The 19,597-nt window shown below is 58.0% G+C and overlaps 2 protein-coding genes across 2 annotated transcripts; one reads left to right on the forward strand and one right to left on the reverse strand.

Annotated features, from left to right (window-relative positions):
- The first annotated feature begins 952 nt into the window (after positions 1–952).
- CALU (calumenin) lies at positions 953–14,453 on the forward strand. The gene is made up of 7 exons (XM_032106779.1): positions 953–1,001; positions 4,419–4,649; positions 8,625–8,818; positions 12,133–12,299; positions 12,401–12,461; positions 12,745–12,944; positions 13,031–14,453. The coding sequence occupies exons 2-7, from the start codon at positions 4,429–4,431 to the stop codon at positions 13,133–13,135; spliced, it is 948 nt and encodes a 315-aa protein (XP_031962670.1). The 5' UTR covers positions 953–1,001; positions 4,419–4,428; the 3' UTR covers positions 13,136–14,453.
- A 1,048-nt stretch (positions 14,454–15,501) lies between these two features.
- On the reverse strand, positions 15,502–18,522 carry OPN1SW (opsin 1, short wave sensitive). Its single transcript, XM_032106778.1, has 5 exons — positions 18,164–18,522; positions 17,338–17,506; positions 16,933–17,098; positions 16,284–16,523; positions 15,502–15,798 (listed from the first exon to the last, which is right to left on the reverse strand). The coding sequence occupies exons 1-5, from the start codon at positions 18,504–18,506 to the stop codon at positions 15,676–15,678; spliced, it is 1,041 nt and encodes a 346-aa protein (XP_031962669.1). The 5' UTR covers positions 18,507–18,522; the 3' UTR covers positions 15,502–15,675.
- Between the last annotated feature and the right edge of the window lie 1,075 nt (positions 18,523–19,597).

Here is a 19,597-nt window from a genome sequence, read left to right on the forward strand (position 1 = left end):
TGAGGGTATGAGTGTTAACATCTTTGAAATGGGTCTTAATGTCTCTACCAACTTCAAGCAGCAGGCTCCTTACAGAGCCCAGACAGCTTAGACAAGCGTCTGCACAAGCCTGAACTTCTGAACTTTGGGGGAAAACTGACGTGTTTAAGGGAGAATATGTGGTAGGCGGTTCGGGAAGGCTGCACCTTCCTGGTACCTCAGCAACAGGGAAAGGAAAGGAAAAGAGCAACATGCAGCCGGGAGTTTGGGATAAAAGGAGACTGCGCCCTCCGAAACCTCGACAGAGAAAACCCCGCAGGTGTGTGCCCCAGTGGACTCTCTCCCTTTATTCAAATAAAGTTGCAGGGTTCCTCTGTCTCCTTCGTGGACACTGGCTTTTCGTAGCGTGACTTTCCGTACTTTGGGATGTCTGTGTAGGGCCAAGAGCTGGATCCATGATCCCTGTGGGTCCGACCCAGGGGACTCTGTCACTGGGCAAGTGTAACTGATTCTGCGGCTCCGTGGCAGCCCGGCCACTCAGCTGGGCCACACCAGCCGGCTGGGAAAGGCCGGGAATGACCAGGGAGTGACCAAGGAATGACCAGGGCAGGGGCACAGCCCTCCCCAAGCCCGCCGCCGCCTCGACTTTCCCGCCTTTTCCACACACGTGACTCTGCCCACCTGGCAGGCGCGTGCGCAGTGCGGCGCGGGGCGCCCCGGTGGGCGGGGTCGGCGGCCGGCGCGCGCCTGAGGACGTGGCGCATTCCAGCCAATCAGCGTCCGCATTCCCGGCAGGGGGCGGGGCCGGAGGGAGCAGGGCCGGAGGAGCGAGCGGGGGCGGGACTGAGGCGGGCAAAGGGGCGGAGTGGCGGCAGAGGAGACCAATCGAAACGCGGAGCGGCGCAGAGGGGGAGGCGTGGCCTTCCTGTGATTGGTTGGCGGGGAGGGCGCGCGGGGGGCTGTGCGGCGTGGCGCGGCGCCGACTTCCGGTGCGCGGAGCGGCGGCGGCGGCGGCGGGGACGGTGAGGGACGGGACGGGACGGGACGGGATCGGGGTGGGCGCCGGCATGGGGGTCGGGGCCGGGGCTTGGGGCCCCGGGAGGTGGTGGGAGCGGCTCTGCGGGGCCGCTGCGGTGTGGCGGTAACGCGACGGCGGCAGCGCCGGGCCCGGTCTCCATGGGAACGGGCGGGAGCGGCGGCGCCGCCGCGTCCGCGAGTTTTGCGGCCAGTCCTGCTGTGCGATGCTGAGTCCCAGGGCGGCCCGTGCACCGGGCCCAGGGCGGGTGGGCTGGGCCGGCGGGGACCGCCGGTCCCGGGGATGGAGCCTCGTCCGCATCTCGCGACCCGGGCGGGACCGGCCCGCGGGGATCCATGGAGTTCCCCGGGGCATCCGCCGGGATAACGGGCTGTAGGACCCCCGGGATAAGGGGCTGTGAGACCCCCGGGACACCAAGATAACGGGCTGTGGGATCCCCGGTGCTGCCCTGCGCGGGGACTCTGGGCCGAGGAGGTGTCACCCCAAATCCGTGATCCTCTCCCGCAGCCATCAGTGACCCCAAAACTTTGGGGCTGGTTTGGGGCAGGACCAGCCCGTTTCTACGCCGGGTTTTGGCTCCCAGTGTCTCCCCCGCATCCATAAATCTTTCTCAGGGCCGGAATTCCCTGAACCCGCACCCCTCACCCTCGCTGTGCCCCTGGGGTGGCACCTTGGGGTCCCAGTTAATTGTTCCCTGGCTGCTCCAATGGGATCAATCCCATTGGATTGATCCCATTGGTAAAAAGCCAAAACAGAGGCTGATACACAAACCTGAACAAATTGTGTTGCCTATGAGGGGTTTTATAGGATCCTATTGGCCTCCCAGACTGGAAATGTGCGTCCAGAGGGGCTTCTTCCCATCAGTTTTCTCTAAATGTCACCACAGTTCTAAGCCCAGTGCAGAATTCCGAGTTCCTCTGTCAGTATCCCAGCAAACCCAATGGAAATTCTGGGTTTCACCATCAATGTTACAGCAAACCCACCTGGAATCCCAAGTTTCTCCATCAATATCCTTGCAATCTCAAGGTCCTCCATCAGAATCCCACCTAGCTCCGCTGGAATCCTCAGTTCCTCCCCAGCTGAGGGTCTGGACCCCCATTCTGACCCCCACATCTTCCCACTACTGTTTCCTGTTCCCGACTTCCCCACAGTTCAACCCTTTATTCAGGAGAAAAGGGATCTGCTGCCAGTGGCTCCTCCTGTGAGGAGAGGGGCTCTGCCTTTTCCTCAGATTGGGATCTCTGCAGAAAATCCGGGGGCCCATCCCGCTGGTCAGCAGAAGCTGCTGGTGCTGCCAGTTTTTTTTGGGTGATTGTTTACGGATCACAGTTGGTTCGTGGGTTTTGGTCTCTCTGAGCACCTTTCCCGCAGCAGCTCCCGGCCCTGTGCCCGGATCCGGTTGGAGGTTGGATTGTCCCTCTTTAATCACTTCCAAGTGCCTCCCAGGCTCTGTGTGGACACTGGGAGATAAAATCGGGGTGTTTGACCTGTTCCAGGTCGCCCTGTGCTCCAGGCTGGGCTGATCTTGGCATCAGCATGAGGCCGGGCAGGCCCCGGGCACTGGGATGTGCCCACAGTGAGCAGGAGTAAGGTCCTCAGCACATGGATATCCAGAGCTCCACTTACACCTCGAATTGGCTTTCCCTCCTGGAATGTTTTTCCTCTCCAGAAACACTAAAAAAGTGACTTTTACTCTTTATAGCCCAAATCCCTTCTCCATACCTCCTCCTTCCCCACTTCACTTCCAAGGAATTGAAATTTGTGGGTTTTCTGAATGGTCCGATAGATCCTTATTCAAAAAAAAAGGAAGGAAAGGGCTTTTCCATGTTCTTTCCCCCATGTCTGGCCACCACTGTCTTGGTTTGACGTGGGAGCAGTCCCAGGTCATTCCTGGGTCACTCCCAGGGCAGAATTCCTTGGTCTGAGTTCAGGTTAAAGGGGAATACCTGGATTTTAAACCACAGATTTAAAGTGCTAAGGAATGGGAATACCTGGTTTACTTTTATGTTTAAGAGCTCTGGGTGGGGAGGACCTGGATGTAAATTGAAAGGGGTAAGGATGGGGAATATCTTGGGTTTAAATTTAGATTAAAGCAATAAGGATGGGGAATATCTTGAATTAAATTTGCGTTGAAGAGCTCTGGATGGTGAGTATCTGGATCAAATTTGGAGTGAAAGAGTTAAAGAACAGAAATATCTTGATTAAAATTTAATGCTAAATACATCAGGAGGAGGAATACCTGGACTGAAGTTTAAAGAGATCAGGATGGGGAACACCTGGATCTATGATGGAATCTAAGTTGGGATCTCAGTGACAAGGGTGGGGAACACCTGAATTTCAGTTGGGATTTAAAGGGATCAGCCTCTGGAATCCTTCCAGAGCTGCCATCGATCCCAGGCACATTTGGGTGGTTGGATTAGGTGAGTTCCAGTGCGGGGGGATCGGGTTGGTGGGGGAGGATTCCACCCACATCGGGTCTGGAGGAGTGTCCGGAGGCGTTGGGAGGAGGCGGCACAAGGGCTTGGGGAGGGAATGTTGGGAGGAGGGAGAGCAGAGGGGGCCTGTGCCGCACGTCCTTCACATTCCTCCCATCTGGATCCACTTCCTCCCTTCCCGCCAGGATCCCTTTCCCCACCCCTGGATCCCTTCCCAGCCACAGTTGCCACTCTGAGGGGCTCTGGGATGGGGTTGGGAGCAGCTCCGGGGGAAACGGGATGTTGCCCACGTGCACCGGGGGCTTGAAGGTCCCTGTGCCCTGATAATCTGTGTTAATTAATCCCCGTTCCTTGATAATCCACAACCATTAATCCCTGTGCCCTGATAATCTGTGTTAATTAATCCCAGTGCCCTGATAATCTGTGTCAATTAGTCACTGTGCCCTGATAATCCACATCCATTGATCCCTGTGCCTTGATAATCTGTGTTAATTAATCCCTGTGCCCTGATAATCCGTGTCAGGGAATCATTTTTGCCCAGATAACCCATATCAGTTCATTACAGTGCCCTGATAATTGGGATCAATTAGTCAATTTGCCCTGAGAATAGTCAGGAATTCATCACTTTCCCAGATAATTTGCATTTTTTAGTCATTTGTGCCCACATAATCTGCACTAATTCCCCATTTTCCCAGACAATCTGCATTAGTTCATTGTCTTTGCCCAGACAATCCATATTTATCATTTTGTCCAGATCATCTGGATCAATTCATCATTTTTGCTCCCATAATCAGTATTACTACTGAACTGGTTTTTCCCCAATAACATGCCCTAATCCCTATTTTCCCCAGATAATTTGCCCTAATCCCCGTTTTTCCCTGACAGCACGCCCTAATGCTGTCGCTGCCCGTGCCGCCCGGTGCCCGTGCCGGCGGGTCCGGCCCATCGCGGTGTCCCTGTCCCCACAGGCCCAGCACGATGCTGTTCCCGCGGCTCCTGCTGTGCCTGAGCGTGTGGGCGCTGTGCGGCTCCGCCAAGCCCACGGAGCGCAAGGAGCGCGTGGTGCGCGAGGCCCCGCTCAGTGCCCGCGAACACGACGATGCCCAGAGCTTCGACTACGACCACGACGCCTTCCTGGGCGCCGACGAGGCCAAGAGCTTCGACCAGCTCACACCGGAGGAGAGCAAGGAGCGCCTGGGGTAAGGAGAGCATCCCGACCCTTCCCAGAGAGAGCTCCGGGCACAGGGAGCGGGGACACAGGGAGCAGCACCGGTGGGGATGGTGGCACGTGCACCGTTCCCCCTGCAGGAGACCCCGCTCCCAGCCTAGGAATTCACTTCCCAGTGCCAGGCATTCCCCAGGAAGTCACCTGGAGCCATTCCCAGTGCCAGGCATTCCCCAAAACTCCGGAGCAGACAATGGGGGGCTGGGCTGTGACGCGCGCACTCTGTGTTCTCCGGGTACCACTAGAGCCCCTGGGATCACGGGTATTTCTTGGCTGGAAGGAGCTGGTTGGGAGCTGGGTAAACAGACCCTGCATGGAGATTCCCCCTCCAGCGTGGGGCTGGGCCTCGGCTGGGACCCAGGATGCGCTGTGTCTCCCCTCAGATCCAGGATGGCTGCGCCTCCCCTGGGATCTGGCTGTGCCTCCCCCGGGCCCCCCCGGCCTGGCCCTGGGATCATTCCCGGGAGCGGAGCAGGGCTGGGTGCCCCCGCAGCAGCTGCTGCTGCAGTTGTTCTGGGGCTCCGGGTGGCTCAAACCTGGGAACTGCAGCCTCCAGCAGGGTGGGGTGGGGGGAACTGGGGAAGCGGAGGCTCCCTGGGCAGCTCTGGACACTCCTCAGGATGCTGGGCTCCAATCACCTTGGAACTGGGTGCCTTTGGCTGGATTTTCTTGGAATGATTTAGCTGGGAAGGGACCTTAAAGCCCATCCAGTGCTACCCACTGTCATGGGCAGGGACACCTCCCACTGTCCCAGGCTGCTCCCAGCCCCAATGTCCAGCCTGGCCTTGGGCACTGCCAGGGATCCAGGGGCAGCCCCAGCTGCTCTGGGCACCCTGTGCCAGGGCCTGCCCACCCTCCCAGCCAAGAATTCCTTCCCAATACCCCACCTAAATCTCCCCTTTTTTAGTCAGACCTAGTTTTTTCAGCCAAGCATCCCAACCTTGCTGTTGCCAGAGCAGCACCTACCGCAGCCCACGGTGAATTTTGGGCTGTTTTTGGGGAATGGTGCTCCTTGATGGGAAAGAAAAGCTCAACCACATGTGGGTGCTGAGGGAACTTTCAGAGTGAGCCAAGTCCCACAGATACAGCGGGATGTGCAGGGCAGGGAGTGCCACGTTCCATCCATCCCTATGGATCGTCCAGGCTCCCAGTGGGAAGGAGATGCTGGCCTCTCCCCCAACACTTGGTGGGCCGGAGGGAATTTCCACCCTCCAGGGACTATTTCAACTGGAGAACCCCATGATCCCTTGGAGCCAGGCCCTGCTTGCTCTGTAAACTCTCAAAATATAGGATCCAGGAGGCTTTTTGCCTTCTGGCAAAATCAGAGCGAATCCCTCGACCCCCCTGGAGCAGCGTCAGATGCCGGGGGAAGCTCAGCGCTCAGCCCCGGCCACCCTCCCCCGCCGCGTTCCCGCTGCCCAGGCTCGGTCACGGCTCAATCCCATTGTTCTGCCGAGTTATCTCCCGGAACGCCGGCAGCGCCCGCCCGCGCCGACTTTCCAGCCGAGATTTTCCGCCCTCCGCACAAACCAGCCGCAGCTTTATCCGCTGAGGCCAGTTCCTGCTATCCCGAGCTGGAATTGCTTTGATAAACTCGTTATCACGGTCTGATTCTATAAATTGTGTGCTTTAACGGGATTGTGCTGCAGGAAGGGCCTGTTTTTCTGCGAGAGCTCCGCCTCCGGCTTTCCAAGTGCTTTCCACGCAGCTCTGCTCACCTCCCTGCCTTTTGGGCCGTCGGGGATTTGGGAACAATGCCCGGGCTGTACCTTGTTTAGTGCCGGCGGCAGTGCCGTTCCCTGGCAGCGGCCCTGGGCACGCGGATCCGCTTGGATCAGGGAGTGGGAACGGCGAGCAGCTGCCGGCCCTTCCCGAGCATCTGCTGCCCTCCCTTGCGGGGGGGCAGAATGGGGGTTTGGGAAAATGTGAGGATTCGGTGGCTCCTGCCCTGGGAAAGCAGCCGGGAGCAGCTGGTGCCGGCCCCGGGCGCGGGACCAGGGTGGGGAGGAGGTTTGGGAGCTTCCTGAGTGCCCGGCAAGGGTTGGAGAGGGTTTGACTTGCCTGGGAAGCTGTTCCCTAATTAACCCCCTGGTAACTGCCCTGGAAAAACTGCTTTGGCCATCAACCCCTGCCGGCTCTGGTCCTCCATTCCAGGGGTTTTCCCCAATGACTCCCTTTGCCGGTGGTGTTACCTTCTTGGGAGAAGGAAACATGGAATTATTTCCCTGAAATAGGAAGAATTTGACAGATTTATCTGTGGTTTATATATTTACATGGACAAATGTTTAGTATTTATGTGATTTTTTCATATTTCTCCGTTTGATCAGGAATATTGGAAGGGATGCTTTGCATATTGATATATAAAATTCTGAAATATTTATATAATAATCTACATATTTATGCATAACTTTGGGCACTACTGATGAGCTGGTTTTGATACTTACATATTTATTTTATGTATTTCTCTATAAAACTGCTCAGGTCTCCAAGCCCTGCTCACTGCCCCCACTCTGGCACCTCCGAAAATTAGTCAGAACTAAATTTCACATTTTTCCCCATTTTCTTCCAGTCTCTCTCCAGTTTCTCATTGCCAGGAACATCCTTTGTGCCACGGAGGAATTCCTGATTGTCCTTGACCAAGGCAATTCTGAAACACGGAAACCTGGCTGTGAGCATGGGTGGCTCCGGTGTCCGGGTTTTCCTTTGCACCAATATTTTTGGAATTAATAGTCCTAGTGGTGATTTAAAATTTAAAAATTCCATGTTTTCCACCTGTCTTCTAAAATTCCTCAAATACCCAGGCTGGAGCTCAGGATTCCTGAACGGGTTTTCTGTTAAACCTTCATATTAAAGGAAAAAACCAGGATCCTGCTTCACCAGGCAAAGGATTTTGGGACCGTTACCCCTGATTTTCATCCAAGGAGCCCGAAACTTTCCCCGCACAGAGCTGCGTCTGCTCCGGGGAGCGAGCCCTGTGGAGCGCTGTGGATCAAACAGCCCCCACCCCCCGGCTCCATCTGCCCCTGGATCCTGCATTCCTGCCGGCTTTTCCTACAGCTGCTGCTAAAAATAACGGAGGCACGCGGCCGCTGCGGCACTGGGGCTGCTCCGGTTGCTCCCCCGGGCAGCGGGTGGGACGTGGGACAGGCCCGGCTGCTCCAGGGCTGCTCCAGGGCTCCTCTGCTCCACTGGGCTTGGGCTGGGCTTGGGCTGGGCTTGGGCTGCTCCAGCTCCTACTGCAGAGCCAAACTTTCCGGGTTTAGCAGAAATGTGCATCCGTGCTCCTCGCCCGGCGCCATCGAGGTGGGAGGACACACAGATGGATTCCTAAGATTTAACAGGGAAGATTTTCCTCTAAAATTTGTAATTCCTGAAGAAACCAAAGCCTGAGTGGTTCAAGAGTGGCCAAGCTGCTGATTTCCATGTCTGAGCCAATGTTTTCTGCGTCCGGGACAGCGTTTTGGCAGCTGACCCAGTTTTTCAGCAGCTAACTCAAATGTTGGTTTTAAAGATAAACTCTTCAAATGGTTGAATTTGCAAATTCTATAACCACCTCAACTTTCTCCTGGCATCACCAGGGGAGGCAGAGCCAATATTCCCATTTTTAATATAAATATGGGTCCATGCTCATCACCTGGTGCTGTCTTGGTCAAAGGACGCATGGATAGGTCTTTCCCAGGGGCTAGAAAAGAATTTTTTCCCTAAAACTGATAATTTCTGAAGAAACCAAAACCTGAGTAGTCCAAAAATGGCTGAGCCAGCAATTTTCATGTCTGAGCTGAAGCTTTGGCAACTGAACCATATTGTTGGTTTTAAGGATGAACTCCAAATACTTGAATTCCCAAAGTCTGTAACAACCTCGACTAACCCCCTCTGCCCCTTCCCATTCCCTCCCTGCTAACCCCTCATTCTTCTTAACTTTTGCTGGATTTCTCTGCGTTTCCCACAGGAAGATTGTAGGGAAAATAGATGAGGATGGAGACGGGTTCGTGACAGTGGAGGAGCTCAAGGCCTGGATCAAGTTTGCCCAAAAGCGCTGGATTTACGAGGACGTGGAGCGCCAGTGGAAGGGCCATGACCTCAATGAGGACGGGCTGGTTTCCTGGGAGGAGTATAAAAATGCCACCTATGGATATATCCTGGGTAGGTCCTGGCTCTTGGGATGAGCCTTTCCTGGAGCCAGCAGTTGGGACGTCCTGCTCTGCTTTAGAGTGCGAGGGCTGGTGGGGTGGAGGTGGATCAGGATGGGCTTGTAGCATGACAGTCAGTGGGATGGACATGGATCCAGAGGGGGAGTTTGGGGCCTGGATTAAGGAGGCCCAGAGGAAGTCTGTGGTTGGGAGTGTGGAGCGGCGGTGGCAGGTGTTTGGCTGACCCGAGATGGATTTTTCCCCTGGGATAAGCACAGGAATATGATGTAGGGCATGGCCTTGGTATACATGGGGCCAGCTGGAGCAGATGTCCCCGAGATCTCACACTTTAAAACCTACAAAACTCTCCAGATTTATCTCCTGGTGGCATTAACAAAGAGAAATCTAAGGAAAAGAACCCAAAATACATGGAAATCCCCCAAAGGGCATGTTTACAGCCCCACCCATCCCTTTTTTCCCCTCTGCAGCCACGTCTGGGCATTATTGATGTTCCCGGTGACAAATGCAGCTCTGGGCTGAATGCAGGTGATTTTGGGATTAATGGCATGTGGGAATGGGGGTTTCTGGCCCTTTGGAATTCCTGGCTTGTGGGGGCATTTGGGACTTGCAGGTGGAACCGACTGACCTGCGGCTGTGGAAGCACCTTGGTGTGTCCATTGCTTCCCTGAACCCACAAAAAACCATTAGCAGAGGTTTCAATCGCTTTCCTTTATCCTGGGAGCAGTGTTAGACCCCAGAACTCGGAGATGTTGGGACACGTGCTGGGCCAGCAGTGTGGCACGGCTTCAGACATCCCTGGGAGTGTGGGAAGCAACAGCTCTTGTGGGGTTAAAACCTTAAACCCTAAAGCCCTGTGCCAGCTCTGGCCTCCGGCACTGTAGACTGGCCCGGGTGGAGGAGCTGCAGCTCTGGAGTGTTGAATCCACTCTTATTTCCTAAATATTGCCAAAAATAGTCAAACTGCTCCGTGGGATGTGCAGAGAGGGAACTGCTGCACAGCACAGGAGGCTCATCCATCTCCCTTGGGATCAGGGAGGATCTGGATTTGCTGTGTTGGTGGCCAGGGAAATCCCCGTGACACCCCCAGGCTGGGGCAGCGCTTCCCAAACCTCCCTTTTCCCTGGATTTCTGGGGTCTGGGCTAATCTGCCTGTGTAAATCCAGCCTGGAAGGGGAAAGAGAGGTCCTGGGAAGGGTTTGAGCACTGAGGAGTCTGGGGTGGGATTTAGGACGTGCAGCTGTTGGATAGGGAAAAATAGGAACATTCATGAGGAAAAGCCTTAATGAGAAAACCCTGAATTAATGGAATCCCCTTGATGAGCTTAAGGAGAAGTTCCTTCCCACAGTCAGAGCAGCGAGTGGGAGTGCCCAGCCCCCGGCACGGCCGATTCCAAACCTGGAGCAGTGCTGGAGGCCGAGTGCCCTTGGCAGGCCCCGATGGAGCCTCGACTCGTGCTGCTCCCACATACTTGTATCCTTACGGAGTGCCGGGAGGATCCTGCCTCACGCTCTGGCTCTGGCTCCTCTCGGCAGGAATTACTTTTCCACAGCTCCTTGCTGCTGAAGTGTTCCTCTCTCTTCTCCTCGCTCCCCTTCCTGGCCAGAATGGGGCTGGAATGCCTCTGGAAGTGCCTTCTGTGTGTTGAGCAGTGGCCAAGGGATGCATGGGGCCAGGCATCGCCCTTGGCTGCTCTGGAGGGTCCAGAATGTGGTGTTTTGTCAGCAAAATGAGGTGCTGGGACCGGTTTTATTAATTAATTAATTACATGCCAGGATGAGTCACTGGGTGGCCCCCAGAAGTGTCACGGAGCAGTGTGGGGTTCTGCTGGGGGGAATCCTGGGAAGCAGGGAATATCAAGTGATAAATGTCCAAGAGCTTCATCTGAGACTGGAAATTCCTTTGAAACTCCCTTCAAAATCAGAAATTATCATCATCATCATTCCTATTTTTGTTAATTCCTCAGTCCCATGGTAGGATCCAAAACCAGGAATGTTTGTCCCAGGAGACAAGACATTGGGTTGAGCTTGTGGCTTTGCTGCCATACTCTGAGCAATTCCCCAACTCTGTCTCCTTCCCCTCCATCTGCTCCCCCAAACCTCTCCCAGCCCAGGGACCAAGACAGGAAGTGACTTTGGGGGCGTTGGGAGGGTTTAACCCTTTCTAACCCACCTGCCTCCCACCACTCCCCCATCAAACCCATTAATTAGCCCAACAGCAATTAAGGAATTGGTCCTGAAGGTTTCCTTGTTCAGGGCTATGCTGCTTCTCAAGGCAAAACCTTGGGAACAGAATGAGGAATTTGGGGTTCATTCTGCCCTAGAGCTGCCTCAAGTCACAATCTTTGGATATTTAATGGCCCCAGGGCTGCTCCAGAGCTCCTTAATCCAGGGCTCCCTATGCCTGCCTTTTGTCCCAGGTAACAGAGCAGGGACACAGGGACTTTTGGACCCTTTCTTTAGATTGGGCCTGGCTCAGGTTTAACTTAACCAGAGCGTGGCAGTGTCCCCCAGCATCCATGTTCTCCATAGGCTGCTGGACACTGCTGGCCCTGTGTCCTGGAACTCCTGTCCTGCTGCTGGCAAGGCTATGCCAAGAGGCCACGCGTGCCCCGTGATCCCACCCAGCTGAAGCCTCCTGGCCCTGCCACCGCCCCGGCAGCGAGTGAGATCCCCTTACACATTCCCCTCCCAAAATAGCTCAGGTTGAGCCTCTGGCCGTGCTGGCCAAACCCCCCGAGCCTTGTCTTTTGGGGCCTCTCCCTGGGAATGTCATGATCCCAGGGCTTCCACAGCTCCTCCTCCTCCTGGGAGTGGGCACAGGAGAGAAGTGGAGGCTGCAACTGAGGTTTCATTGGCAAAGTGTTGGGAGGTTGTGCTGAGATGGAGGAAGTTGAGTTGAGGAGTTTGAGGTTGGGTGGAGGATGTTGAGGTTGCATTGAGGAAGCTGAGGATGGAGAAGGTTGGGTGGAGGATGTTGAGGTTGCATTGAGGAAGCTGAGGATGGAGAAGGTTGTGTGGAGGAGGTTGAGTGGAGGAGGTTGGGTCGGGGTAAAGGTTGAGGTTGGGTTGAGGAGGTTGAGGTTGGGTTGAGGAGGTTGAGGTTGGGTTGAGGAGATTAAGGTTGTCCTGAGGTTGAAGTTGTGAGGAAGTTGAGGTTCAGTAGAGGAGGTTGAGTTTGAGTTGAGGTTGAATTGAGAATGTTGAGTTGGGTTGAGGTTGGTTTGAGGTTGTGTGGGGTTGGGTTGATGGGTGCCATGGTCCTTCCCCTGCCCAAGCTGACCTGGGTGCTCCCTGTGCTCCCTCCCAGATGATCCGGACCCTGACGACGGCTTCAACTACAAACAGATGATGGTGCGGGATGAGCGGCGCTTCAAGATGGCCGACAAGGATGGGGACCTGGCAGCCACCAAGGAGGAGTTCACGGCCTTCCTGCACCCTGAGGAGTACGACTACATGAAGGACATTGTTGTGCAGGTGGGGCCAGCACAGAGGCATTTTGGGAAGCTCTGGTGGCGGGTGGTCACTGAGGGGCCGGAATTGCTCTGGGCTCGGCTCACACCACCATCTTCTTGCAGGAAACCATGGAGGACATTGACAAGAATGGCGACGGTTTCATTGACCTGGAGGAGTACATCGGTGAGACACTGGAGCTCCACGTGCTCTCCAAATCCTCTCAGTGTCCCCGTCCAGTGGGAGCCGCTGCTGCTGTGTCCTTCCCAGCCCTCCCCCTCACAGAATGTTCTTCTCTCTCTCAACTTCCACCTGCCCCCATGCCTCCATTGAGGATTTTCGGGTGAAATCATGACCCAGATGGTGCTTTTGGATTTTGGGGATGGATTTAGGGAGCTCAAGGCTTTGGGTCAATCTTTGGGATGGGGTGGGGGCCATAGGGCTGATCCTGATCCTGCTCTCCCCACAGGTGACATGTACAGCCAGGACGGTGACGCTGATGAGCCCGAGTGGGTGAAGACAGAGCGGGAACAGTTTGTGGAATTCCGGGACAAGAACCGGGATGGGAAGATGGACAAGGAGGAGACCAAGGATTGGATCCTGCCCTCAGACTATGACCACGCCGAGGCCGAAGCCCGGCACCTCGTCTATGAGTCTGACCAGGACAAGGTGGGCCAGTGGGATATCGGCAGCGGGATGGGAGGAGTGGGGAAATGGCAGGATGGGGAAATAGCGGGATGTGGCGTTCCCTGCAGGACGGGAAGCTGACGCGGGAGGAGATCGTGGACAAGTCGGACCTGTTCGTGGGCAGCCAGGCCACGGACTTCGGGGAGGCGCTGGTGCGGCACGACGAGTTCTAGGCTCGACACCGACACCTATTTATGGGCTCCGTCCCTCGCCGAGGCTGTTCCTGCCGCGGAGAAACCCCATCCCGGCTCCCGGGGATGGGGCTCGGGAAAGCCACACTCCCCCGGCACTTGGGGCTTGTCTTGTTGTGGGTTTTCCCCGGGTTTTAATGACTTTTGGGTTATTTTTGTATGTTTTGGTTTTACCACGTGTGGAAACAGCTCCCCTGGCGCGGGGGCAGCGATGGGGCTGCCCAGGGCTGCGGGGCCCGGGGGCCTGGGGGGGAATGGGAAATTCACAGAGGGATTGGGATTGGAATTGCCGTTGGAATAAAAATTAGAATTGGAATTGGAATTAAAATTAAAATTGGAATTAAAGTTGAAATTGAAATTAAAATTGGAATTTTAATTGGACTGAAATTTGAATTAAAAATGGAATTGGAATTAAACATTGAAATGAAAATCGAAATTGAAATAGAATTGGAACCGAAGAAGTGAAATTGAATTAAATGGAAACGTTGATGTGAAATTGGAATAAAAAGTGAACATTGAAATGAAAATTCAAACCCAAGAAAACCCCAAAAACCGTCGGAGCAGCAGCAGGACCGGGGGAGTGACCCGGAGGTGGCCCCAGGGCGGTCGGACCCTCCTCGCCCATCGCCGCCCCCTGGGATCTGGGCAAGACCCTTCCCCCCGCCCCGCTCCAAGTGCCTTGAACCCCCCAAACCTCTGGGGGGGGGCTCATCCCACCATCCCACCCCGCTCTGGGACAATTCCCAAGGTTTTCTCTCTTCTGTGTTGTTCATCCCCCTGCAGCCACCGGAGCTGCAAGGAATCAGGCCCGGCCATTTCCAAATGCCCAGATTTTCCCTTAGGTCCTTTCCCAAAGGTTTCCAAGGGCTGACCGGTTCCTCCCATCTCCTCCTCTCTCTATTCCTCCTCCTTTCCTCTCCTCCCTAAATCCAGGGGTCAGTGGGTTGGGAATATGCCCCCATGCGGGCCTTGGGAATCTGGGAATGCTGGGGGTGATCTGGGAGTGATGTGGGACGCCAGGGATGATTCGGGACAGCGTAAGTGATGTTTGGAATACTGGGAAAGCCTGTGGTGCAACCTCACCTCTGGTGCAGCCACCCAGCCCCACAGCAGCCCCTCTCCTAACACCCCCTGCCCATCCATGAGGATTTGGGACCCTTTGACAACTCCGGACACGGATTTTTCACCTCCTCCAGGTTTATTCCTCGATTTTCTCCTCGGGCTGATTGAAGGGATTCAGATCGGTTGGAACTCAATAAACCTGTTCACCCCCTGATGGGCCGAGGGGGACGGACCCTAATTCCCTGTTTCCCCCTAAACCGGGATCTGGGGGAGCCCCCCCCCGCCTGAGCCAGAAGGGTTCAGCCGGGGGCGCCCTGAGGAGGGGAGTGGGGGGAACTGGGTGGGGGGATGTGGGGTGTGGGGGGATGTGAGGCCTGTGGGAGTCCTGCCCCTGGGGCTTGGGGGGCTCAGCCTCATAGAGGGAATCCAGCCCCACGGATGGGGGGGCTCAGCCCCACCTCCACCCCACAGATGGGGGGCCCAGCCCCACCCCAGCCTCACAGATGGAGATGGGTAGCAGCATCCCACCTCCCTGCCCCCCACTGCCCGTGAGGCCTGAGGGGGACAAGGGAGCAGAGTCCACCATGGCATCACCGTGGAGCACGGACACCCATGGGACCCCATCCTGCCCCACTGCAGAGCACGGCCACCCATGTGACCCCCGTCCTGCCCCACTGCAGAGCACGGCCACCCATGGGACCCCCATTCTGCCCCACTGCAGGGCACAGCCACCCGTGGGACCCCCATCCTGCCCCACTGCAGAGCACGGCCACCCATGGGACCCCCGTCCTGCCCCACTTCAGGGCACAGCCACCTCCGGGACCCCCGTCCTGCCCCACTGCAGGGCACAGCCACCCATGGGACCCCCATCCTGCCCCACTGCAGGGCACAGCCACCTCCGGGACCCCCATCCTGCCCCACTGTGGAGCACAGCCACCCATGGGACCCCCATCCTGCCCCACTGCAGGGCGCAGCCACCTCCGGGACCCCCGTCCCGCCCGACTGTGGGGCAGTTTCCCCTGGGACCCACTGTCCCTCCCTGCCATGGGGCACAGCCACTCCCAGGACCTGTCCCACCCTGCTGTGGGGCACAGCTACCCGTGGGACCCCCAGCCCAGCCAAGCATGGGGCACAGCCACCCCCAAGACCCCTGTCCCATCCCACCATGCAGCACAGCCACTCCCAGGCTCCCCCATTCCCACCCTGCTGTGGGGCACAGCTGCCCCTAGGATGCCCATCCCATGGATCCCCCGTCCCATGGGCCCCAGGTGCTCACTGGGTCCCTGTTGCGCTCAGACCGCGGCCATGGTTTATTGTCCCACCCGCGCTACATCCTAGGCTGGCCGGGGCCCCCAGGCCCCCAGGCCAGTGCCAGCCCCACACTGGGGGCAGCTGGGGGGTAGCTGGGGGTCCCGGGGGGCAGCCGGGGGTCCCGGGGGCTGGGGCGGTGCCAGAGCCCCTCAGCTGGGGCTGACCTGGCTGGAGGACACAGAGGAGACCTCGGTGCGCTGGGCCGAGCTGGACACCTCGGACTCGTCTGACATGGGCCGCCCGCACACCGTCTCCATGATGCAGGCGCGGAACTGCAGGGACACAGACAGGTGACACGGGGTCACAGGACAGGGGACAGCTCAGCCTGGGGGTCCCACTGGTCCTGTGTCGAGCCCTGGCACTGTCCTCACACCCTCTGATGCTGCATTGGCCCCATCTCCTGTCCGTGGGGTCATGGTACCCCCAGCCATGCAAGTGTTCCCGGATGCCCCTTATACCCCACATACCCCATCTCCAGGTGTCCCTGGTCCCCAGATGTCCTTGGGCAACCCTGCATGCTCCTGTTGCCCCAGTGTCCTGAGGTGTCCCCTCATATCCGTGGGTGTTCCCCATGCTTGGGAGTCCCTGGGTGTCCCTGGTCCTCAGATATGCTTGGGCACCCCTGGATGCCCCCATCACCTGGTGTCCCGGGTGTCCCCCCTATCCCATGTGTCCCGGGTGTCCCATCTCCTGGGTGTCCTGGATGTCGCCCCTATCCCATGTGTCTCTGCGAGTGTCCCGGTGTCGCTGGTGTCACCTGTTTGTTCATGAAGCAGTAGATGATGGGGTTGTAGACGCAGGCGCTCTTGGAGAAGAAGGCAGGGACGGTGACGAGGCGCAGGTCGAGGCCATGGTCGCGGTTGTTCACCATGTACATGGCCAGCGCCGCGTAGGGGACGTAGCACAGGCAGAAGGACCCGACCATGACCACGACCATGCGTGACACCTCCCGCTCCGCCTTCTGTGTCGTGGCCGACTCCTGCTGCTGCGCCGCCACCTGCGCCAGCAATAGGACACCTCGGGCCTGCCCGGGCTGCTGGCCCCCTGCCCCCCCATCCCCTGTCCAGCCCCCTGACCCCCTGCCCAGTCCTGTGCCCGTGCACCTGTCTGCCCCCCACCCATCCTCCCGCCTGTGCTCCTGCCCAGCCTTCTGTCCAAGCAACCTCCCCTCCCTTCCTGCATCCCTTCATCCCTCCAGTCACCTCTCCCCTGCTCCTGCTCCCCATCCTGCCCTCCCTTCCTCCCCGCTTCCAGGCAATTCTCCATCTCTCCATCCCTTGTTCTCTCCCTCCCTCCCTTCTGACCCCCAGCCCCTCTCCACTCTCCATCCCTCCCCCTCAGGCACAAGTGTGCCTGACCCCGATGCCCCCCATGTCCTCCATGTCCCCCGTGCCCCTGGGACTCACGGCCCGCAGGGCTCTGAGCAGCTGGGAGTAGGAGAAGATGATGAGGGAGAGGGGGACGAGGAAGCAGAAGATGAAGAGGAACCAGGTGTAGTACTCGCTCTTGTACTTGGTGCCGACCGTGTACCAGTCAGGGCCGCAGGAGCACTGCAGCCCCTCGGGGACGTACCTGCAGCACCTGTGCTCAGCCCCTGCTCTGCACCGTGTGGCACCCCCCTGGTGCCCCCACAGCACCCCATGGCACCCTGTGGCACCTCACGGCACTTCTGGTGTCTCAAGCACTCACCTGGCACCCTCATGGCACCCCTGTGACCCACCCATGGCACCCCAGTGACCCCCCACTTGCCACTCCTGGAGCTGTTCCACACCCCGCTCACCCCCTGCCCACCGTGCCCGCCATGTCCTCACCTGCTCCAGCCAAGGAAGGGGGGGATGGCGATGCTGATGCTGATGACCCAGGTGGCCGCCACGACCAGCAGTGCATGGCGGGAGGTGAAGCGGAAGTTGCCGAAGGGTTTGCAGATGACGATGTAGCGCTCGACGGCCAGGAAGGCCAAGGACCACCCTGTCACCAGCCCTGGGGAAACATGGCTGCTGGCCTCACACGCCGCCCGTGGCCACCAGGGCCACCAGGGCTACAGGTCACCCCAACACCCGTAGCCCCCCTGGCCACTGGGTGATCACAAGTCCTACAACCCCAGCAGAATGTAGTAATCACCCCTACCTTCAGCCATACCTTCAGACCTCACTCCAGCCACAATAGATCACAGGGCTCAACCCTACCCATGGCCCTTACCCATTTTGTCACCTCCAGCCCCACCAGACCACGATGATCACCCCAATTCCCCCGGCCCTAGAAGAACGTGATGGTCACCCCCACTTCCAGCTCCACCAGATCCCAGTGGTCACCCCAAATCCTATAGTCCCACCAGACTACAGTGGTCAACTCCTAAAGGTCCAGCAGGTCACTTCAATGCTTGCACCCCAGCAGCCCGTGGCTGTCAGCCCAACTGTTACAGCCTCAGTAGAATGTGGTGGTCAACAATACCTCAAGCCCTACCAGACAGACCATGGTGGTCACCCCAAATCTTCCAGCCCCATCATGGTCACCCCATGATGGTCACCCCAAATCCCACAGCCCCAGGAGATCACAGTGGCCACCTCTGGCCCCAGCAGCCCCCAGTGGTCACTCCATCACCTCCGGCCCCAGCAGCCCCCAGTGGTCCCCTCGTACCTCCAGTGGCCCCCGCAAAGCCCTCCAAGGCACACATGTGCTTCCCGAAGATGAAGTATCCCTGGGAACTGGAGATGAAGACAGTGAAGACGCTGAAGATGCAGCACAAGAAGCCGCTGAAGGAGATGTTCACCAGGATGTAGTTGAGTGGCTGCCGCAGCTTCTTGTACTTGACGGTGACGATGAGGACAATGGCGTTCAGGGGGGTGCCCACCACGAACACCACGCCCATGAAGATGGTCTGCAGGTAGAAGGCCCACATGGGCGCGATGTGGTACTGGGGCCCATCCCAGGGCCCCACCGACGACTGGTTCTTGAACAGGTAGAACTCGTCCTCGTCCATGGTGGCAGTGGGGGGGGGCGGCGCCCACCCCTCTGATATACCCTGCGCCCCCAAAGCCGCTTAGGGGGGATCAGGGCTCAGCCCGGCCAAACTTGGGGATTAGGGTGGGCTAAACCAGGCTCAGCACCTAATCGGCCCCCTGAGCCGGGTCGAGCCGATTGCCGGTGCTCTGGGGGATTTGGGGGGGGGGCGGGTGGAAGGGCTCCCCCCCACACCTGGGTATGGGGAGGGTCCCCAGGGGTCTCCCAGCTTGATCCTGCTCCTGCTGGGGTGTTTAGGTGTCCCCAGGTGTTCCCAAGCCCAGTCTTGGTCCCACCATGATGGCCAGAGTCCTGGTCCTGGTCCCACCAGGGTCCTCAGTGCTCCCCAGGGGTCCTCAAGCCCAGTTGTGCTCCCCCTAGTATGGCCAGGTATCCCCAGAGGTCCCCAGGTGTCTCCAACCTCGATTCCGCTCCCCCAGGATGGCCCAGCCCTGGATGCCTTGGGAAGAACTTGGAATTTCCCTCAGGAGGTCACCCGCTGCCGCCACCCCAGCACCCCAGGGTGCCCCCCGCCAAGTGCCTCCCCCCTCAAGCGATTGCCCCCAGTTCTGGGCCTGGGGAGGTCAGGAGCCCTGTGCTGGGGAGGTCCCAAGTGAGGTGGGGGGAATCTGGGGGTACCAAGGGGTGGGGGGGAAGATTGGGGGGGCACTGCTTGAGGCGGGGTGTCTGACAGGGGGTGTTCATTTTGGGGGTGCAGTGCTGGGGGGTCATTGCTGGGGGGCCACTTTGGGGGTGCACTGCTGGGACTCAAATCCCAGAAGACTCCCAGCGTTTCCTGCCCTCCCTCCCCGCCTTGCCCTCCCCCAGGCTGTGGAACCCCCGGGGAACAGGAAGGATGAGCAGAAGCTGCTTAGGGGGGGGATTAGAGGCGCTGGGGCCCCCCCGGGCTGGGGGCACCTATAAAGGCCGGTGCAGGGACCAGGCTGTGGCACCCGGGACCCCCATGGAAGGGGTGTTCAGGCGGGGGGGGACGCCTCCAGGAGAAGCTGTGTCCTGGGGAGTGTGTGTGGGGTGCCCACCCTGGGGGTGCCCTGGGGTACCCCTGGGGTT

Source organism: Corvus moneduloides, chromosome 4, assembly GCF_009650955.1.
Source record: "Corvus moneduloides isolate bCorMon1 chromosome 4, bCorMon1.pri, whole genome shotgun sequence".
Taxonomy (NCBI): Eukaryota; Metazoa; Chordata; class Aves; order Passeriformes; family Corvidae; genus Corvus; species Corvus moneduloides.

Bases quoted from the DNA above. Each gene is read 5' to 3' on its own strand.
- CALU (XM_032106779.1), top strand. From the start codon at position 4,429: ATGCTGTTCCCGCGGCTCCTGCTGTGCCTGAGCGTGTGGGCGCTGTGC. The intron at 8,819-12,132 runs GTAGGTCCTGGC...GCTCCCTCCCAG, and splicing joins CACCTATGGATATATCCTGG to ATGATCCGGACCCTGACGAC. The intron at 12,462-12,744 runs GTGAGACACTGG...CTCTCCCCACAG, and splicing joins TGACCTGGAGGAGTACATCG to GTGACATGTACAGCCAGGAC.
- OPN1SW (XM_032106778.1), bottom strand. From the start codon at position 18,506: ATGGACGAGGACGAGTTCTACCTGTTCAAGAACCAGTCGTCGGTGGGG. The intron at 17,507-18,163 runs GTACGAGGGGAC...ATGTTTCCCCAG, and splicing joins CTTTGCGGGGGCCACTGGAG to GGCTGGTGACAGGGTGGTCC. The intron at 16,524-16,932 runs GTGAGTCCCAGG...TTGCTGGCGCAG, and splicing joins TGCTCAGAGCCCTGCGGGCC to GTGGCGGCGCAGCAGCAGGA.